This window comes from Rousettus aegyptiacus, unplaced genomic scaffold (genome assembly GCF_014176215.1).
Source record: "Rousettus aegyptiacus isolate mRouAeg1 unplaced genomic scaffold, mRouAeg1.p scaffold_m13_p_10, whole genome shotgun sequence".
In the NCBI taxonomy this organism is placed as follows: domain Eukaryota; kingdom Metazoa; phylum Chordata; class Mammalia; order Chiroptera; family Pteropodidae; genus Rousettus; species Rousettus aegyptiacus.
Window position 1 is genome coordinate 62,407,796 of NW_023416285.1, and position 15,826 is coordinate 62,423,621.

General features: G+C 35.6%; 1 protein-coding gene, 1 non-coding gene and 1 pseudogene across 2 annotated transcripts in view; 2 read left to right on the forward strand and 1 right to left on the reverse strand.

The window, feature by feature from the left end:
* POLR2B (RNA polymerase II subunit B) overlaps positions 1-15,826 on the reverse strand; it is a 44,269-nt gene that overhangs the window by 26,733 nt on the left and 1,710 nt on the right. Inside the window, exons 2-7 of the mRNA XM_016158737.2 lie at positions 12,460-12,532; positions 7,994-8,144; positions 5,301-5,413; positions 4,958-5,177; positions 4,422-4,580; positions 1,654-1,818 (exon numbers count right to left, since the gene is read on the reverse strand). Coding sequence (XP_016014223.1) covers positions 1,654-1,818; positions 4,422-4,580; positions 4,958-5,177; positions 5,301-5,413; positions 7,994-8,144; positions 12,460-12,532 — 881 coding nt within the window. The remainder of the gene's footprint in view (positions 1-1,653; positions 1,819-4,421; positions 4,581-4,957; positions 5,178-5,300; positions 5,414-7,993; positions 8,145-12,459; positions 12,533-15,826) is intronic.
* LOC118609225 lies at positions 10,701-10,817 on the forward strand (annotated as a pseudogene).
* Positions 14,452-14,570, forward strand: LOC118608999. The gene has a single exon (XR_004953229.1). It is a non-coding gene; the product is annotated as a 5S ribosomal RNA (ribosomal RNA).

The window sequence follows — 15,826 nt, forward strand, 5'->3', positions numbered from 1 at the left end:
TGTTGTTACAAAACTATTTTGTTAAGGTTAATGTGATTTTGGAAAAAAGAATAACAATAATAATGTATTTTAAGAAGAAAAAATTAAAGCACTTTTACACAATGAAAAAGCGCTTGAATCAGGGACTTATAAAATCTGACCTAAACTTCACAAGAACTAAAGGAACAAACTAACTTTCAAAAAGACAGTATGTATAAAGTAAATCAGGTCTTTCACTTGACCAAGAAAATTCTACTTTGAATACCTTCTAAATCCAGTTTGAATCATTTGGAATGTCTTTTAAAGAAAATATAACACATTTTCTTTTAAAAACTTAAATACTTACAAGTTTTTTAAAAAGTTATGACTATTGTTAAAAGCTTAAAGTAAAATCTAACCAGAATCCTTTTTTCTCATGTAACTGTATCAATACATACTCTAATAACTTTATGACCATTGTTTAGCCTTTAAATACATTTTACCTTATTTCTCTGTAATCTTAAAATCTAAGGACAATTCAGGATAACTTTAAGACTATCAATTACAATTTATGAGACAAGGATCATTAATGGAAAAGACTGATAAGGAAATGAGTATTTATCTAGGCTCAAAGAACAAGAACCTTCTTTCCAAAAAACAGTTAACTTCACAGGAGAAGAATCTAACAGACACCACTAAGGAGTTAACATTACCAATAATGGGACAAAATGACATCATGTGACTCGTGATGCAGTGCCCTGGGAAACATGCAATATATTTATATATTTTCCCTTCCAAAAATGCATATATTAAATCCAACCATGAGGAAATAGCAGAAAAACCCAAACTGAGGGAAATTCTACAAAATAAATGGCTTATGCCCTGCAAAAACTTTCAGTTCTTTGAAACACTGAGGAAAAAAGACGAGGAAAGATTAAAAGAAACTAAAAAGACATAAAAACATGATCCTGGATTGGATTCTGAACCAAAAAAAAAAAAAAAAAAAAAATGCCATTAAGAATATTACCAAGGAAAACAGGAAAAAGTTGAATAAGATATGTAGGTTACTAGAATTGTACTGAAGTTAAATGTCCTGATTTTGATAATGGTGGTATGATTATACAAGTGAAAGTTCTTAGTAAATGAAGCATCTAGGAGTAAAGGGGTATGGTGCCTGAAACGAACTCTCAAATGGTTTAGGAAAAAATAATCTGCATATAGATAAAGAGAATGCTAAAGCAAATGTGGCAAAGGTAACAACTGGTGAATCTGGATGAAGAGTACAGATGAGTTATTTGTAACTTTCTGTATGTTTGAAATTATTTCAAAATAAAAAGTTTAAAAAAGAAGACATAAACTACTCATTTTCCCTTTTCAATACATTGCACCAGACTGGCATACTTTTGTGATTTTCCTTTGCTACTGTTTCTTCTTGCTGCTGTCAATAAACTCTGGATGCCTTCAGTTTTCTGTCTATTTTACAGAGAACTGTGAGGAAAGAATCCTCACAGTTATAAAGGCTTGCACTACACAGGCAGGTATAAAGGCTTGCACTACACAGTTAATGGCCTGGAATTTGTTACAAATAAACTGCTCTTCAGGGCAGCCTTCTACTATGTTTTAAGATGAGTGACGGTCAATAAATAAAATTAAACCTCTTATAAAACCTATGAATACATTTTGCTTACACATTACCATTTCCATCATCTCTGGATCTTCAAAATCATAAATGATATGCTCTAAAATATCTCTGTCAGACACGAAACCTAATGCTCTGAACACAATAATGATGGGCACTTCTTGCTTAATATATGGTAGAGTTGCCACAATGCGCTGACCAATTGCACTCTTTTTTGCACCCTAGAAAAATAAAACATCATTAGCATATGAGTACACATAGATCACAGTCATTTAAAAACATCATGAGAACCATGTCATATATTTGTTCACTGTACATAGTTCAAAAGAAGCATGCCTCTCACACTCTAAGGAACATCTTATCCTATGGCTGCTTTTCAATTTTATGAACAACTGGTCATTTAGACCTGAGAAAACTTCCATTCTCTACTACCTGCCTGCCAAGATTCTCTCAGAATTACCCAATACTGTATTTGGCTACAAAAAAATATGAAGACTGACCCTTCGCCCTCTCCACCCACAAAAAAAAACAAACAAAAAATAAACAGAAAAACTCTGAAAGAGATAAGGGGTTAAAAAAAGAGAAAGAATATAGACAGACAAATGTGGAAAAAAGTTAGTCACATAACGAAAAATAAATATTAACTCAGAGCTGGCCTGAGTTAGATCTCCTTGTAGGTAGTAGAGAATGGAAGTTTTCTCAGGTCTAAAGAAACAGCCTCTTTCACAAAATTTTTTTTCCAATTTCTCTCTCTCTAATTGTACGCACATACAGAAACGAAATAAAAGTTCCTAGGCTCCACTGGCATACAAACACCTGGTTTTTTCTCAGTTTTAATAATATTTCCTTCCTTCAATATCCAATTCTACCTTCTCTTGGCCTTATAACCCTAAATTATCATGATCACTACAGAAACAGTTTGTGTCTTCTTCCTCCTACTTCAGGCCTCCTTCCTTAGAACTTTTCATAAATGATACACAAATTTTCACCTTGATATTTTTCCTGTACCCTCAACCATCATATTTCCAACTGCCATTTGGTTGTTTCTATCAATTATGTCATTTGATCTATTACATTTCATCACAGATCCTTTTCAGAAAAAGCAAAACATTAAAAAATAATGCCTACATCACACATACCCCAAAATCTTGTCTAAAACAGAACTCACTAGATTCTCTCTAAAAATCAATTCTTAGAAGTTTTCTATTTTATCCAGAACCTCAGGATAGAAACCACAGAATCTTAATTGACTCATCCTCATATTGTATCAAAGCTATCACTAAATCCAGACGGATTTTCCTTACTCTGCCTCTAATTCATCTTGCCAGAGCTGCTATGATGATCTCTCTAATGTACTGCGTTCCTATCTCTTGCCCTCCATAATTCAAGCAAATGCTTCTCAACAGCTAATGCACATCACAACCACCTGGGAATCTTTTCCAAACACCTGTAGTTGGGCCTCATGCCACCCTTATTTACAAGTAAAAATCTTTTTAATTAACACCTATTCTACATGTGTATTTAACTTTAGGTCGTTAAAACTCTCTAATTTTCAAATTTTTCATCTTTGTAAGACTTATAAAAAGCGATACTAGGCTCTGCTGAACTATATGTAAGAGCACAAGAATGGAAACCTAGATTTCCACCAAAAGAGAAAGTTAAATTATGCTATATCTATATATGGAATGTCACAGCTCAAAAAGAATGATCAAATATTGAACTTAAACATGTATTTAAAGAATACCAGCAAAGTTCAAACATTGTGTATGGTATGTTCTCACTTACATTTTTTGATGACAATTATCAAAAGCAACTGTCTCTGGGGAAGAAATCTGAGGGTCAAAGACTACTTTTTATAGTATATCCTTTCTTATATTTTTTTGAACTATTTTAACATGCACAGGACTTATTAAAAAAATTAATAAAAAAGTACATGAAATTGGAGATAATTACAACTACTTTACAAGATAGTTATAAAGATAAAATCAAGCAATCTGATTAATGTAATTGGCAGACAGCAAATATTTAAGAAATGCTGGCTATCATTCAGTTACATTAATTTAAGTAACACCACAGTAGGAGCTTCTAAGATGGTGCTCAATGATCCCTGCCCACTACTATTTTTGCCTTATATATTTCCCTCCCCTTGAGTAAGGGACTGGGAATCTAACATCTAAAAAAAAAATATGGCAAAAAATGATATGATGTTGCTTCCAAGATTAAGTTATTAAAGACTCATTTCCATCTTGCTCGTACACTCTATGGCTCCTCTCGATTACTCTCTCTGATGAAGAAAGCTACTATGTTGTCAGCTGCTATATGGAAGGGACTCATGCGGCAAGGAACTGAGAGAGGCTTCCAGCCAACAGCCAACCAACTGAGACTCTAAGTACAAGAGCCCACGATGAACTGAATCCTGCCGACAACCAGGTGAATGAGCCTTAAGATGACTAAAGTTGAGGCTGTACTGAAACAGCTAAGCCACACTCAGAATTTGGACTTCACGTCATAAAACCCACAAGATCCTTGAAATAAAAAGAAGAATGAAATCTATATCTTAATTTAATCTGATCATATAGGCTCACTGAACCATCAATTCTTGAACTTTACAAACTCTGTTTTGCATAAATGTATCATAGAAATACATAAGTTCCAACAGTGGACCAAATTTCTAGAAATAGAAATTATAAATGTTGCTAGCTGGAGTTATTTGTTACATAGCAATAAGTAAAAAACACAATGTTTATCATATAACACTGATAAAATTGACTAAGAATGCGGTCTGGTAAATTACAAAACCAAAACATCATATCCAAGTCCATACCTGTCCTCCTCTTGCCAGCATGCTAACCCAGATAGTACTGGTGGGTCGGGAAGAATTCTCCAGACATGATCTACACTCTCCTGTGTAGGCATACTTAGAATCTTTTTTGGCAAACACATACACCGTGTTTGTTGCCATTTTCTCTTGAGCAATCAGAACCTACATGGATAATAAAGTTTCAGTCATGAAACCCACAAGGTCCTTGAAATGAAGAATGAAATCTGTGTCAATTTAATCTGATCAAACAGGCTCACTGAAACATCAATTCTTCAACTTTACAAACTCCGTTTTACTTTATAAATGCTTCATAGAAATATGTAAGCTCCAACGATGGACCAAGTTTCTAGTGCATACTATATATAGCTAGATAAAATTTTGGATTATTTAAGTTCAGTTGTCACCCCCTTCAGCACCACCAAATAACTCAATTGCTACTTCTAGGTTATTTTGTATAAAAGTTTACTTTTTAATTTTGACTTTCATAATTTACATATTAATTATTATTTTGTAATTTTTTTAAAATCATGCTACTATACCTTCTCTGATCCATTAATAATGAAATAGCCACCAGGATCCAAGGGGCATTCATTTAACTCACAAAGATCACGATCTGTTAAGCCATTCAATAGGCAGTAAGTTGAACGCAACATAATGGGAATTTTTCCTATAAAAGTTTTCTGATGCTGGGTCTGAAGTTGTTCTTCGCCTTCTTTAATGACTGTTTTTGTTATGTCAACATAAAGTGGAGCAGAATACCTTTGAAAATAAAAGTAGGTCACAATTAAGTAATAGTAAGGTATTTGCTAAAACTCAACTGGTTAAAATTACATTTTCTGAATTGTATTTTACTATCAGCTGCTGAAAAAAAATCTTTCTTACGTGAGATTTCTTAATCTGGCCTCATTTGGCATCATTGGTGAAGGAGCACCATCTCTTTCCCAATGGGTAGGCTTGGAGAGGTAAATTTGTTCAAACTTCAGCAAATATCTTGGCTGAAATAAAACCAAAAGAACATGACAAGGATAAATGTTTTCCACAAAAGTTTTAATAATTCCACTTTACTCAACATTAACAGTCTGAGCAGAAGAAGCTCTAGAAACTGGTGAAATTAATCCACTTTACTAATATGGGGACTCGCCCAAGTTAACATCCACATTTCATAGATGTCGAGTTTTATACTTAATCATTTCCTTAAGGCAGAAGACAAAAAGAATTTTTATATCGCAAGTAAATAAAGACTATGCACATACCATGTGCTCTAAGTTTATATCAAACAGTTAAAAAATGTACTAATGATCTATAGTTTCATGTACCCCCTTCCTTGGTTAGGGACATAAGTAAGTACAAAGTTACCAGAAAAAAAAAAAAAGTAAATCATTATAATTAGAACTGTGCACTAATCTAATCAATAGAACATCAGGAAAAAATATACCTTATTCCATTAAATATACAAAAAATCCTAATTATTCTATATAAAGCAGTAGTCCCCAACCTTTTTAGCATGAGAGACTGGTGCTCCTAGAGAATCTAATGCCTGATGATCTGATGCCAGCACTGGGGAGAGGCTGCAAATATAGATAAAGCTTCGCTGGCGCTCGCACATCACTCACCTCCTGCTGTGCAGCCCGGTTCCTTGCAGGCCACAGAAAGGTACTGGTCTGCAACCCAGGGACTGGGGGACCCTTGATATAAAGGATGAGAATGTCCAGCCCTAGCTGATTATGGCTCAGCCCACAGCAGAAAAAAAAAATTTCAATTAAATATTTATTTGCTGCCCAATAAAGCAGGATCCATGAGAACCTTCCAGAGATAAATGGATAGTGAACTCTCTAAATCAAATCTTAGAGAAGATGGGACAAATCAGATCCCTAAAGGCAAATTACTGCCACCTAAATTTCCCAAAGTAGGGTAAAAAAAGGGCGAAGAGAACTGATGATGATAATGAACCAAAGGGAAGTCACCCACTTCTTCTTTATTTCCACCATCACCCTAGTTTTCTAGGACACTATTATCTTAAATACAGGCTATTCCAAGATTTGTATCTGCCTCCAGCCTCTACCCACTCCAAGTAAACATCATTTTCAAAGTAAGCATTCTAAAATAATGGTTTCTGCATAGCTCTGACAATCTTTTAACAATTCCCCATGACATCTAGTGACATCCAAAGCCTATGACAATCTGGTTCCATATGACCTTTCACTAACACCTATTAAAAAGAGATAAAAACAAAAATCATACACTAACTGTTGCGGTCCCCATTCTATTGCTAAATACACTTAGTATTTTCTTGCTAAAAAGACTAAGCTCTGATACGCTAGCTTCAGAAACCTCTTCCTCCAAAGGTACCTATGGTACTAGCACTTTTGAGTATGCTGTTATATTGTTATCTCCCTGTTCTACAAAGACAAAGAAAAAGAGATGCCTTAAGTATATAATAAGCATTCATGCCTATTTTTCCAGCACAGTGTCAGAAGAGCCAATTATTTTTGTTCTTAACAGTAAGTAACGTGCAGTATATCCAACTAGAATAATAGATCAGCCCTTAAGAGCATAACTACAGAGAAGAGGGACTAAACTGACTAGAAATAACTTCTTCCTCTGCCTAACTCTATTTCTGGGGCTCTCCCTGCCTTACTTCGTTTTTCAGTCTTCCCTGTCTCTCAAGGCCTATTATGCTTCGTCAAAAAACTAGGGACAGTCATTACTTTAAACTACATGCTTCTTTATAATCACTCATGTGAAACCAGTAAAACTATAACCTTGCTATATACATATATGTGCCTACAAAGACTATAAGGAATGTAGAAAAATTGAAATAGCTTATATGTTGGGTGATTTTCCTTTATTACTTCTTATGCTGCTATAATAATGTATTTCATGCAATGAATAAAGTGGAAAAGTCTTTCAAATACTTTTTCTTTTATGTTTCTTTATACTGTGAAAGAAAAAAGTTGGGTTTTCTGAAGTGATATGACTATTTCTAGCTTGCTTCTCTTAGTATTTGAGTTCCCTCTTCCCAACTATTAAATACTTACTACCTGAATAAGGATTCGCGTTGTGGATCAAGTTGACCCTTGAATAACATGGGGATTGGGGTGCCAAGCCCTTGTGCAGTCAAAAATCTGCATATAACTTTTGACTCCCCAAAAACTTAACTACTAATAAGCCAACTATTGACCAGAAACCTTACCAATAACATAAGCAATTAACACATTTTGTATGTTAAATGTCCTAAATACTGTATTCTTACAATAAACTAGAGAAAAAAGTTATTAAGAAAATCATAAAAAATACACTTATAGTACCATATTGTATTGATTGATACTGTAAGTTTTCACGATGAAAAAGACCCTCATACAAGTGAACCCATGGACTCCAAACCCATGTTGTTAAAGGGTCAATTGTACTTGCAAAAATGCATCTGTCCATCAGTAAGAATAAACTAAGAGCTGATTGAAGATGCTATAAGTATTCTGCTAAAAATACTGTTGACTTTAACGTTTAAGCCAGATGAGGGAAGTGAAATTTCAAATCAATACTCTTATTTATATTACTTTATATTACCATCTTACCGGTTCTTCAACTTCTCCACTAGCATGCTGAGCTTCAGCTTGTAGGTCGATAGGTGGCGCATCTTCCACAATTCTTTGAACAGACATCTGAATAAACTCATCAAAGGAATCCAGCTGTTGTCTGACCAAGCCTTTCTCATCAAAATAGGAGCTGGAAAAATATTAGAGTTCATGATTAGTTACAACTCAGTGTTGTTTTCTAGCATATTTCCCCATTTTCATTATAATCAAATTAAATAAACAATCATTAAATATCAGTCACTATATGCCTGTCACTATGCAAGATACTATGAGGTATGCAAAAAAGGGTGACAACTAGGAACATTTTCTTTGCAGAACTTGTTAAGTTTGGGGAAATGAAACATACTTACAGGTAAAATAATTAAAGTACAACATAAGAACTATAAGATAGCCCTAATTTACAAATGTCCTTTATAGATAATTTTCATCCAACCTCTTGGAAATATTTCTTGAAAAAAAAGTGTCAGGAGAAAAACAAACAAACAAACAAACAAAAAACACGCAAAGCTAAAAATAAGAACTCTAATTTGAATAAAATAATGATATCAATGACTAAAATATGGATTATACAAGCATTTCAAATGTAAAGATCATTAGTTCTATTTTGAATATGTTTAAGGTGAGATGAGAGTAAGTCATGCAAGTGAAAAAACTCAGCAAATGACTGATGACAAAAAAAAATGGAGCATGGGTAGAGATCAAAATTAGTAGTGTACACACAGAAATCACACAATGAAGCCCTAAAGGAGGGTGGACAATCTAAGAGTTGACATTATTGTTTATAAGGAACGGGCATTTGTTCATGTGAGCAATGGGGAAGTAGATATATAAAAACATACAAGTAGATATAAGTGCAAGACTCCTCACCACCAACTGAGAATAGCTGCATAGCTGAGCTTTAGAAAGACTAGAAGAGCTCTGAGCTCTAACAAATCCCCAAGGACTGGATTATCTCATCACCTCCAAGCGGCAGGAATGGCCCAGCCAACACACCCCCATGTCTCAACTCCTCTACTTTGTGACCTCAGCATATTTGTGATATTTTTCTAGGCTCTGCTCCCCTCTCTCTTATAACTACTGAATCCCCGACTCTCACATCATTCTTAGACAATATGTATAGCCCAATTAATCACCAGCCTCCCATTTTGGCATCATTAGATCACCTCATAGGACACTGGCAGACTCTGGGTCAAGGTCCTACCCTGATTCAATCAACCACGACCACCAGTATTAAAAGTTTGGTCCCATGATAGGGGACACAGCACACAATCCTTGTACAAGGCATAGATTATAAAGACTAGTTTTGGCAATTTAAAGAGACTGTGAGCTAATGGGAAAGAAATTTCTCACAACCATCTGGGTCAGCTACTGATGTGTAATTAACACATGGAAGGCACTGTTTATAATATGCCACAGGCCACAGGCCACAGACCCCAAGCTGACACAGTCGCAGCCAGAGTGAAACGTCACTTGCAAAGCAAGCGATGCTATCGTCTGTGCTTGTTGCTTTCCTCTGTATTGTCTATATTGAAAATTCATGCATTGCTTTTGATTACTGTTCCGTCCTTGAGAGAGGAGGGGGGTGTTAGGGAGAAAGGCAACTTTTCCAAGAATAAGGCACAAAGAAATATGAGTAATAGGAATTAATCAAACAACCTGATCAAAGGAGAAAGCAAGATTTACTTTCTGAGTAGGCCACTATGTCAGTGCTTACGTGGAAAGCCCCTGTTAGGCTCACAAAGACCGGGGGGAGGGGGTGGAACGAGGTAGCTGAAATAATGATTCTTACTGGAAATTACTGTTTGACTATTGCTATGGGCACATAGACCTTTGATTATAGGAACATAACATTCTAAACAAGCTTTCTGCTTCTGTAACCCCGCTTACACACCTAACCTGTGAGTTGACAGGTAGTGAATAGAAGAAAAATAGACCTTTGTGTTTAGACAGAATGAAGAATGGGATTTTGGGCTTAAAAACCCTGTACCTCTACATCTTCGGGGAGATAAAAAAAATAAAACTGCCTTGCATCAAGGTTTGCTGCCTGTCGTTTTTCCTTTGCCGAATCCACGTATCCTTCAGCCCTGGAATTGGCTGGAGCTGGTCTCCGGCAATAATATAAACAGCAATGGTTTTTATGGACAATAACAAAAAATCTTTATAAAACTATGGACAAGTTCTATCCTGCTAGGAATTTGAACCATAGCTGCTTTCCCCAAAATCATTAGAATAGTGCTTCATTAGAAAGTTATCCTAAGTTTCTGGCCATGCCACCCTTGTTGCAAGAAACATCTGCAGTCCTGGCGGGATGCCTCGTGCTTGGAGCAACAAGGTCACCAGAAGCAGATGTGGACTTACAGACAAGGACATACTGCAGAGAGGGCGCACACGCCTGACCTATTCTGGGACTTCTTGCTCTAGGGACAAGGATGGGAAAAAGTTACCTGAGAAGAAATAGCTGATAACACGGTCATGGCCTTGAGGCTGAGTCTGGGAATTGGCAGTAGTTTGTAATTGCTAACCTGATAGTAACTAATGATGTTTTGCAAGGCCAGCTTTGTGAGGGAGAATAAAAAGCCATGGAAACAGGGGTGGGGGCTGCTAGCATTGCCATTCCTTGCCATTGCTCCTCTCCCTTATCCATGTTAGTAAAAGCATTTCCAGACTCCAACTCTTCTTCCTAACCGTCTCCACAACACACCCTGAATGCACCCGATCCCATCTGATCTCAGAAGCTAATCAGGTTGGGGCCTGGTTAGTACCTGGATGGGATACCACCTGGGAATACCAGGTGCTGTAGGCTTAAAAACATAAAATAAAAATAGAATGTTATCCTTTAAATGCCTAAATTACATAAATATTTCATACTTATGATATCTACTATTATTTTGCCAAAAATCATTTTACTGAAGTCACTGATGATATTAAGTAATATATCCACACTGCTTAGGAAACATGTTAAAAAGTGAAAAAAAACAAAATGTCATCTCACAATAACCAAAGAACCTATGGTCAATTAAAATGCAAGACTCAAATCATTTATTTTGTAACCGCTACTATATGAGATGACTGTTCACAAGAGTATTTTATCCTTGAGGAATCTACCACACATGTTGAAAACAATTCTTGTTCATCTAAGAACAAAATATTCTTTCTTCCTGGAGATTACAGAATATAGGCATATCCCACAAAACATCTACCCAGTTTTTGTTTTCTAGTAAAAGGCCTCTTGATATTTAATATTTAAACATCATAAAAAATACAAATGTCTCAACACAAAGTTTTTATAGCCCATGTTTAGTAGGAAATACATATACTTATACCTCAGAAACTCAATATATTTTTAACAAAACAATGTCCAAGAAAGTTTCAGTTATATTCTAGATACAGCTGGAAAAATATTAGAAGTATGTGTTCTTTGAAAAGAGAAAAAGTGTCAACCAAGAGGATGTGCATCTTGGAGATGGTGGAAATCAGAGGCATCACCATGTTATATACAAAGCAACTGTCAGTTTGATAATAGAGCAGAGTGTAGCACTTTATATCCTAACACAGTAGGATGTTACTTTACTACTTAAAAGTACTTTTCTTACCTATTATATAAGGCTTCTTACTGAGTTCTATTTCATTTTAGTTACACTTAATATTGGATGGGAATTTGGATTGAAATACAACCTATTATAAATTTTCCCATTTAGAATAAAGGGAAAAACCAAGAAATCAAATTAAAATCAACAGTAATGAAATAAATAGGCATCATGTGCCTCCTAATATAATGCACTGAAAACAATATCACTGCTGCCAAAAATGATCAACTGAATCTAATTATGAGGAAACATCAGACAAACCCAAACTGAGGGGCATTCTAAAAAGTAACTGGCTATTCTTCAAACATGTCAAGATCAAAAAAAGGAAAAAAAAAAAAGAGGACTGAGGAACTTCTAAATTACAGGAGACAAAAGAATAAGTCATGAAAACCAAATGCAATATGTAATCCTAAATTGAATACAGGATCAGAAAAAGTATTTTTACTTTGCTATAAATAACATCGGTGGAAGAACTGGCAAAATCTGGGTAAAGTCTGTAGATTAAACAAGAATATTGTATTAATATTAATTTCCTGATTTTGGTGGCTTATGATTATGCAAAAGAATGTTCTATGTCTGCAACTTAACTCTCAAATGTTTCAGGAGAAAATATGGAGAAAGACGGAAAATACAGTATAAGGTTAACATTTAGGGAATCTGAATGAAGTGTATACCTGAATTCTTTGTGTACCCTTTCTGTAAGTCTGAATTAAAAAGTTAAAGTTAAATATATAACTAAATAAATGAGAAATCTGCTCTCATGCAGCATACTCATATAGAATATCTAAAATAAGCAGGAAATCCTTTTATACGTTATACTGTCTTTTAAAGCTTATTCAGTTTTGTCTAAAAAGTTACCTGATCACAATCCAGCAGGCTTCTTGCCACAAATCTGGGGTGATTTCATCATCATCCTCATCATATTGCATATCTACAAAAAACAAAAATATTGTACTCATTTGGAATAAAATGCTACTTGTTAAGATCTCACTCCTATGATTTGAAGTAGTAGAAATACATTTACTCTGCTAAATAAAAAGGAATCCTTCTACCTCATTTTTCTAAAATTTCAGTCAATTAATTGTAATGAAATAACACATATAGATATACATATACACAGGTCTACATCACAAAGGTATTCTCCCAATATACAAGAAGACCTCATTAGAAAGGTTCAGCATAACCTGTGAATCTCTAAGTTTCCATCTTCTCTACAAAGTCCATGTAATTCTCTTAATCACCATCAACAGTGATAACTAGGAGCATGGTCAGTCCTCTGATCAATAAGTTCCTTAGAGACAAGTCAAAGATCAGGGTAAGGTGTAGAGACAGAAAAGGGTTCCAACAGCTGGGCAATACCTTAAGGAAGGGTGGTCCAAAACAGCAACATTTCATACACATACAAGTGTGACACTGTATTTTCTAAAGATGGCCACAACCATACACTCCATTTCATAAGCTTTTTTATATTGTGATCTTGAAATTCCTACTATCAAGATATAGGGGACTATGTTTCCTCTTTTTGAATTTGGGTGGATTTTTGACTCTCCCGTAATGAGGAGAATGCAGCTAAAGAGACATTACATGACCTTAGAAGGTAGGTCAGGAAAGGCAATGTTGTGCCGCCTTATTTGCTGAAACAACTGCTTCTGGCGCCCCCAGTTACCATTAAGAAATCCTACTACTCTAATACTGGTATACTGTGAGGATGCCCACTGGGTAGAGGCCACTTATAGATGTTCCAGTCAGCAATCCTCGTCCTTGAGTACTGCCAGGCTAGGTGCCAGACATGAGAGTAAACATGCCAGATGATCCAGCCCCCAGTTGTCAACTCTCAACCTTTAAGTCTTCCCAGTTGAACTACTAACATAATGGAGCAGATAAGTCATTCCACCTATGCTCTGCCAAATTCCTGACCACTTAAATCCATGAACATATTAATTTTTAAGCAGCCCCATTTAGGGGCAATTATGCAACGATAGTAACTTGAATAAGGGGAATCTGAAAAACCAGTGTGCACTAATCCTCTAATATTAGTCTCATCTTCTTATGTAAAAGAATAAGTATGCTCTGTTTGTTTTTATATTCTGACCAAATATATAATCTGTAAAACTTAAGAACTTTGCATTTAAAATCTGATACATATCTAAAATAATTTAATAAATGTTTCTTGAATAAACTGGAATTACTGATCCCTATATATGAAGGGAGGGGTAAGAAAGACAATGGTATCTAAAATAGCTCAGAGATTTCTAGCTTTGATGACAGATTACAGATTAGTATCACAGCCACACGTGAAAAGCATGTAAGAAGGTGGGAAAAGGAAAGAAAACGATGTCAGTTTTAGGTATACTTGCAGAACATTTATCCTTTTAAATACTTATAGTACACAACTGGATATAAATATGTAACTCAAATAAGAGGTCTAATTTGCAAAGAATTGAGAATCATACACTTGAGGTTGGAAGAATACAGAGCGTTTACATAAAGAAAGAAAACTGAAGGCAAGATATTAAATAACATCTCTGTTAGAATCATGTGAAAGAAAATGAACCCATGAAGACTGTTACTCATTTATTCATTCATCCATTTTCAAGTATTTATTGAAGGTATTTACTATGTCCCAGGCATTGGATAAAAGATCAAAGATGGGTGCATCCTCAAAAGCTGACCTCCCAAAAGCTGACCTAAGCAGAGACATCATGTATGAATAAAAGGAGTAAATCAGACAAAAGGAGAGGGCAAAAGTGGGGGAGCTGGGCAGGGGGTAGTGTAGAAAAGTATTCCAAACAGAAAAAAACAATGTGTGCAAAAGACTTCACAATGGAAGATATTCAAGAAGTGAAAGGCATCTACGGCCATGCCATCCTGAACACACCCGATCTCCTCTGATCTCAGAAGTGAAGCAGGGTCGGGCCTGGTTAGTACTTGGATGGGAGACCACCTAGGAATACCAGGTGCTGTAGGCGATTAAAAAAAAAAAAAAAAGTGAAAGGTGGCCAATGTAACTGAAACAGAGTAAACAGTTGGAAGTAGTAAAAGAGCTTGCTTGGTCTTTACCAAGAGAGCTTTGAGAAACCAGTCTAAGATTTCAGCAAGGCTGTGACTAGATCAGATTTTTATTTCTGAAAGATCACGGTGGCCAGTGTGGAGAGTGAATTGGAGAAGCAAGAAAACTGGAAGCACACAAATTAGAAGTCTGAGAAAATAATCTTGGCAGGAGGTGGTAGTGGCTTGAATTCGAATTGTGGCAGAGGGTACAAAGAAGTGACTAGGTCTGACATACTTAGAAGAACCGCCAGGTTTTGATGACTCATTAGATATAGGGATGAAGGAGAAGAATCAAAAATCATGCCCAGGATTCTAATTTTAAAAGAGGAGATGGAGAACACAGGAGGGAGCAGCTTTGAAAGGGAATGGGGAAATGCTCAATGTCGGCAGTAACAACTTCGAAGGGCCTGGGACACATTCATGTCGAACTATCTAGTAGTAGTTAGACATGCAAAAAAATCTGGACTGGAAATACATTTTCAAAAGTCATCCACATGTAGATGGTAAATGAAGCCACAGATAATGGATGATGTCGTCCAAGGAGAATGTGAACAGTGGAAAAGGATAAGAAGGAAAGTCACGCAAGTAAGAAGAATGAAGTGAGAGCGATGTGGCAAAAGGAAGGAGTGAGTTTTCAAGAACTCATCAACAATGTCGAACACCACTGGGTCTGGAAAAAGTTTTAAAATGTCCACCTGATGTATCAATTGAGAAGTCACTGATATTCATATTAAAAGCTATTTTAATGCAGTGGCATGAGCAGAATTAGACTGCAGTGGGTTGAGGAGAACCTGAAAGATGGAAATTGGAATCAAGGACAGCTTATTCTCTTTAGGAGCTTGTTGTAAATAGAAGGAAAAGGCAAAAGATTGGAAGACAAAGGAAACAATAAAAAGTTTAACCTATTTTCTTGCAAATGAGATCTAATAATTCACATAGAAACCAGGCACTGAAAAGGAGTGTCTAAAAACTAATGAGGGTATATCTAATAAAGATACAAAGGACACAGAAATGAAATGTAGTAGACTCAATGCAGAAGCTGACTTGATAAACAAGATGACTTATAACTCTTTTTTCCACAGAATTATTTACACTGCTAATAAGAAGGTAAATTAGAACAATCACTATGGTGGTCACTTGGCACCATCTAGAAAATGTCAACCGTGTACATCAC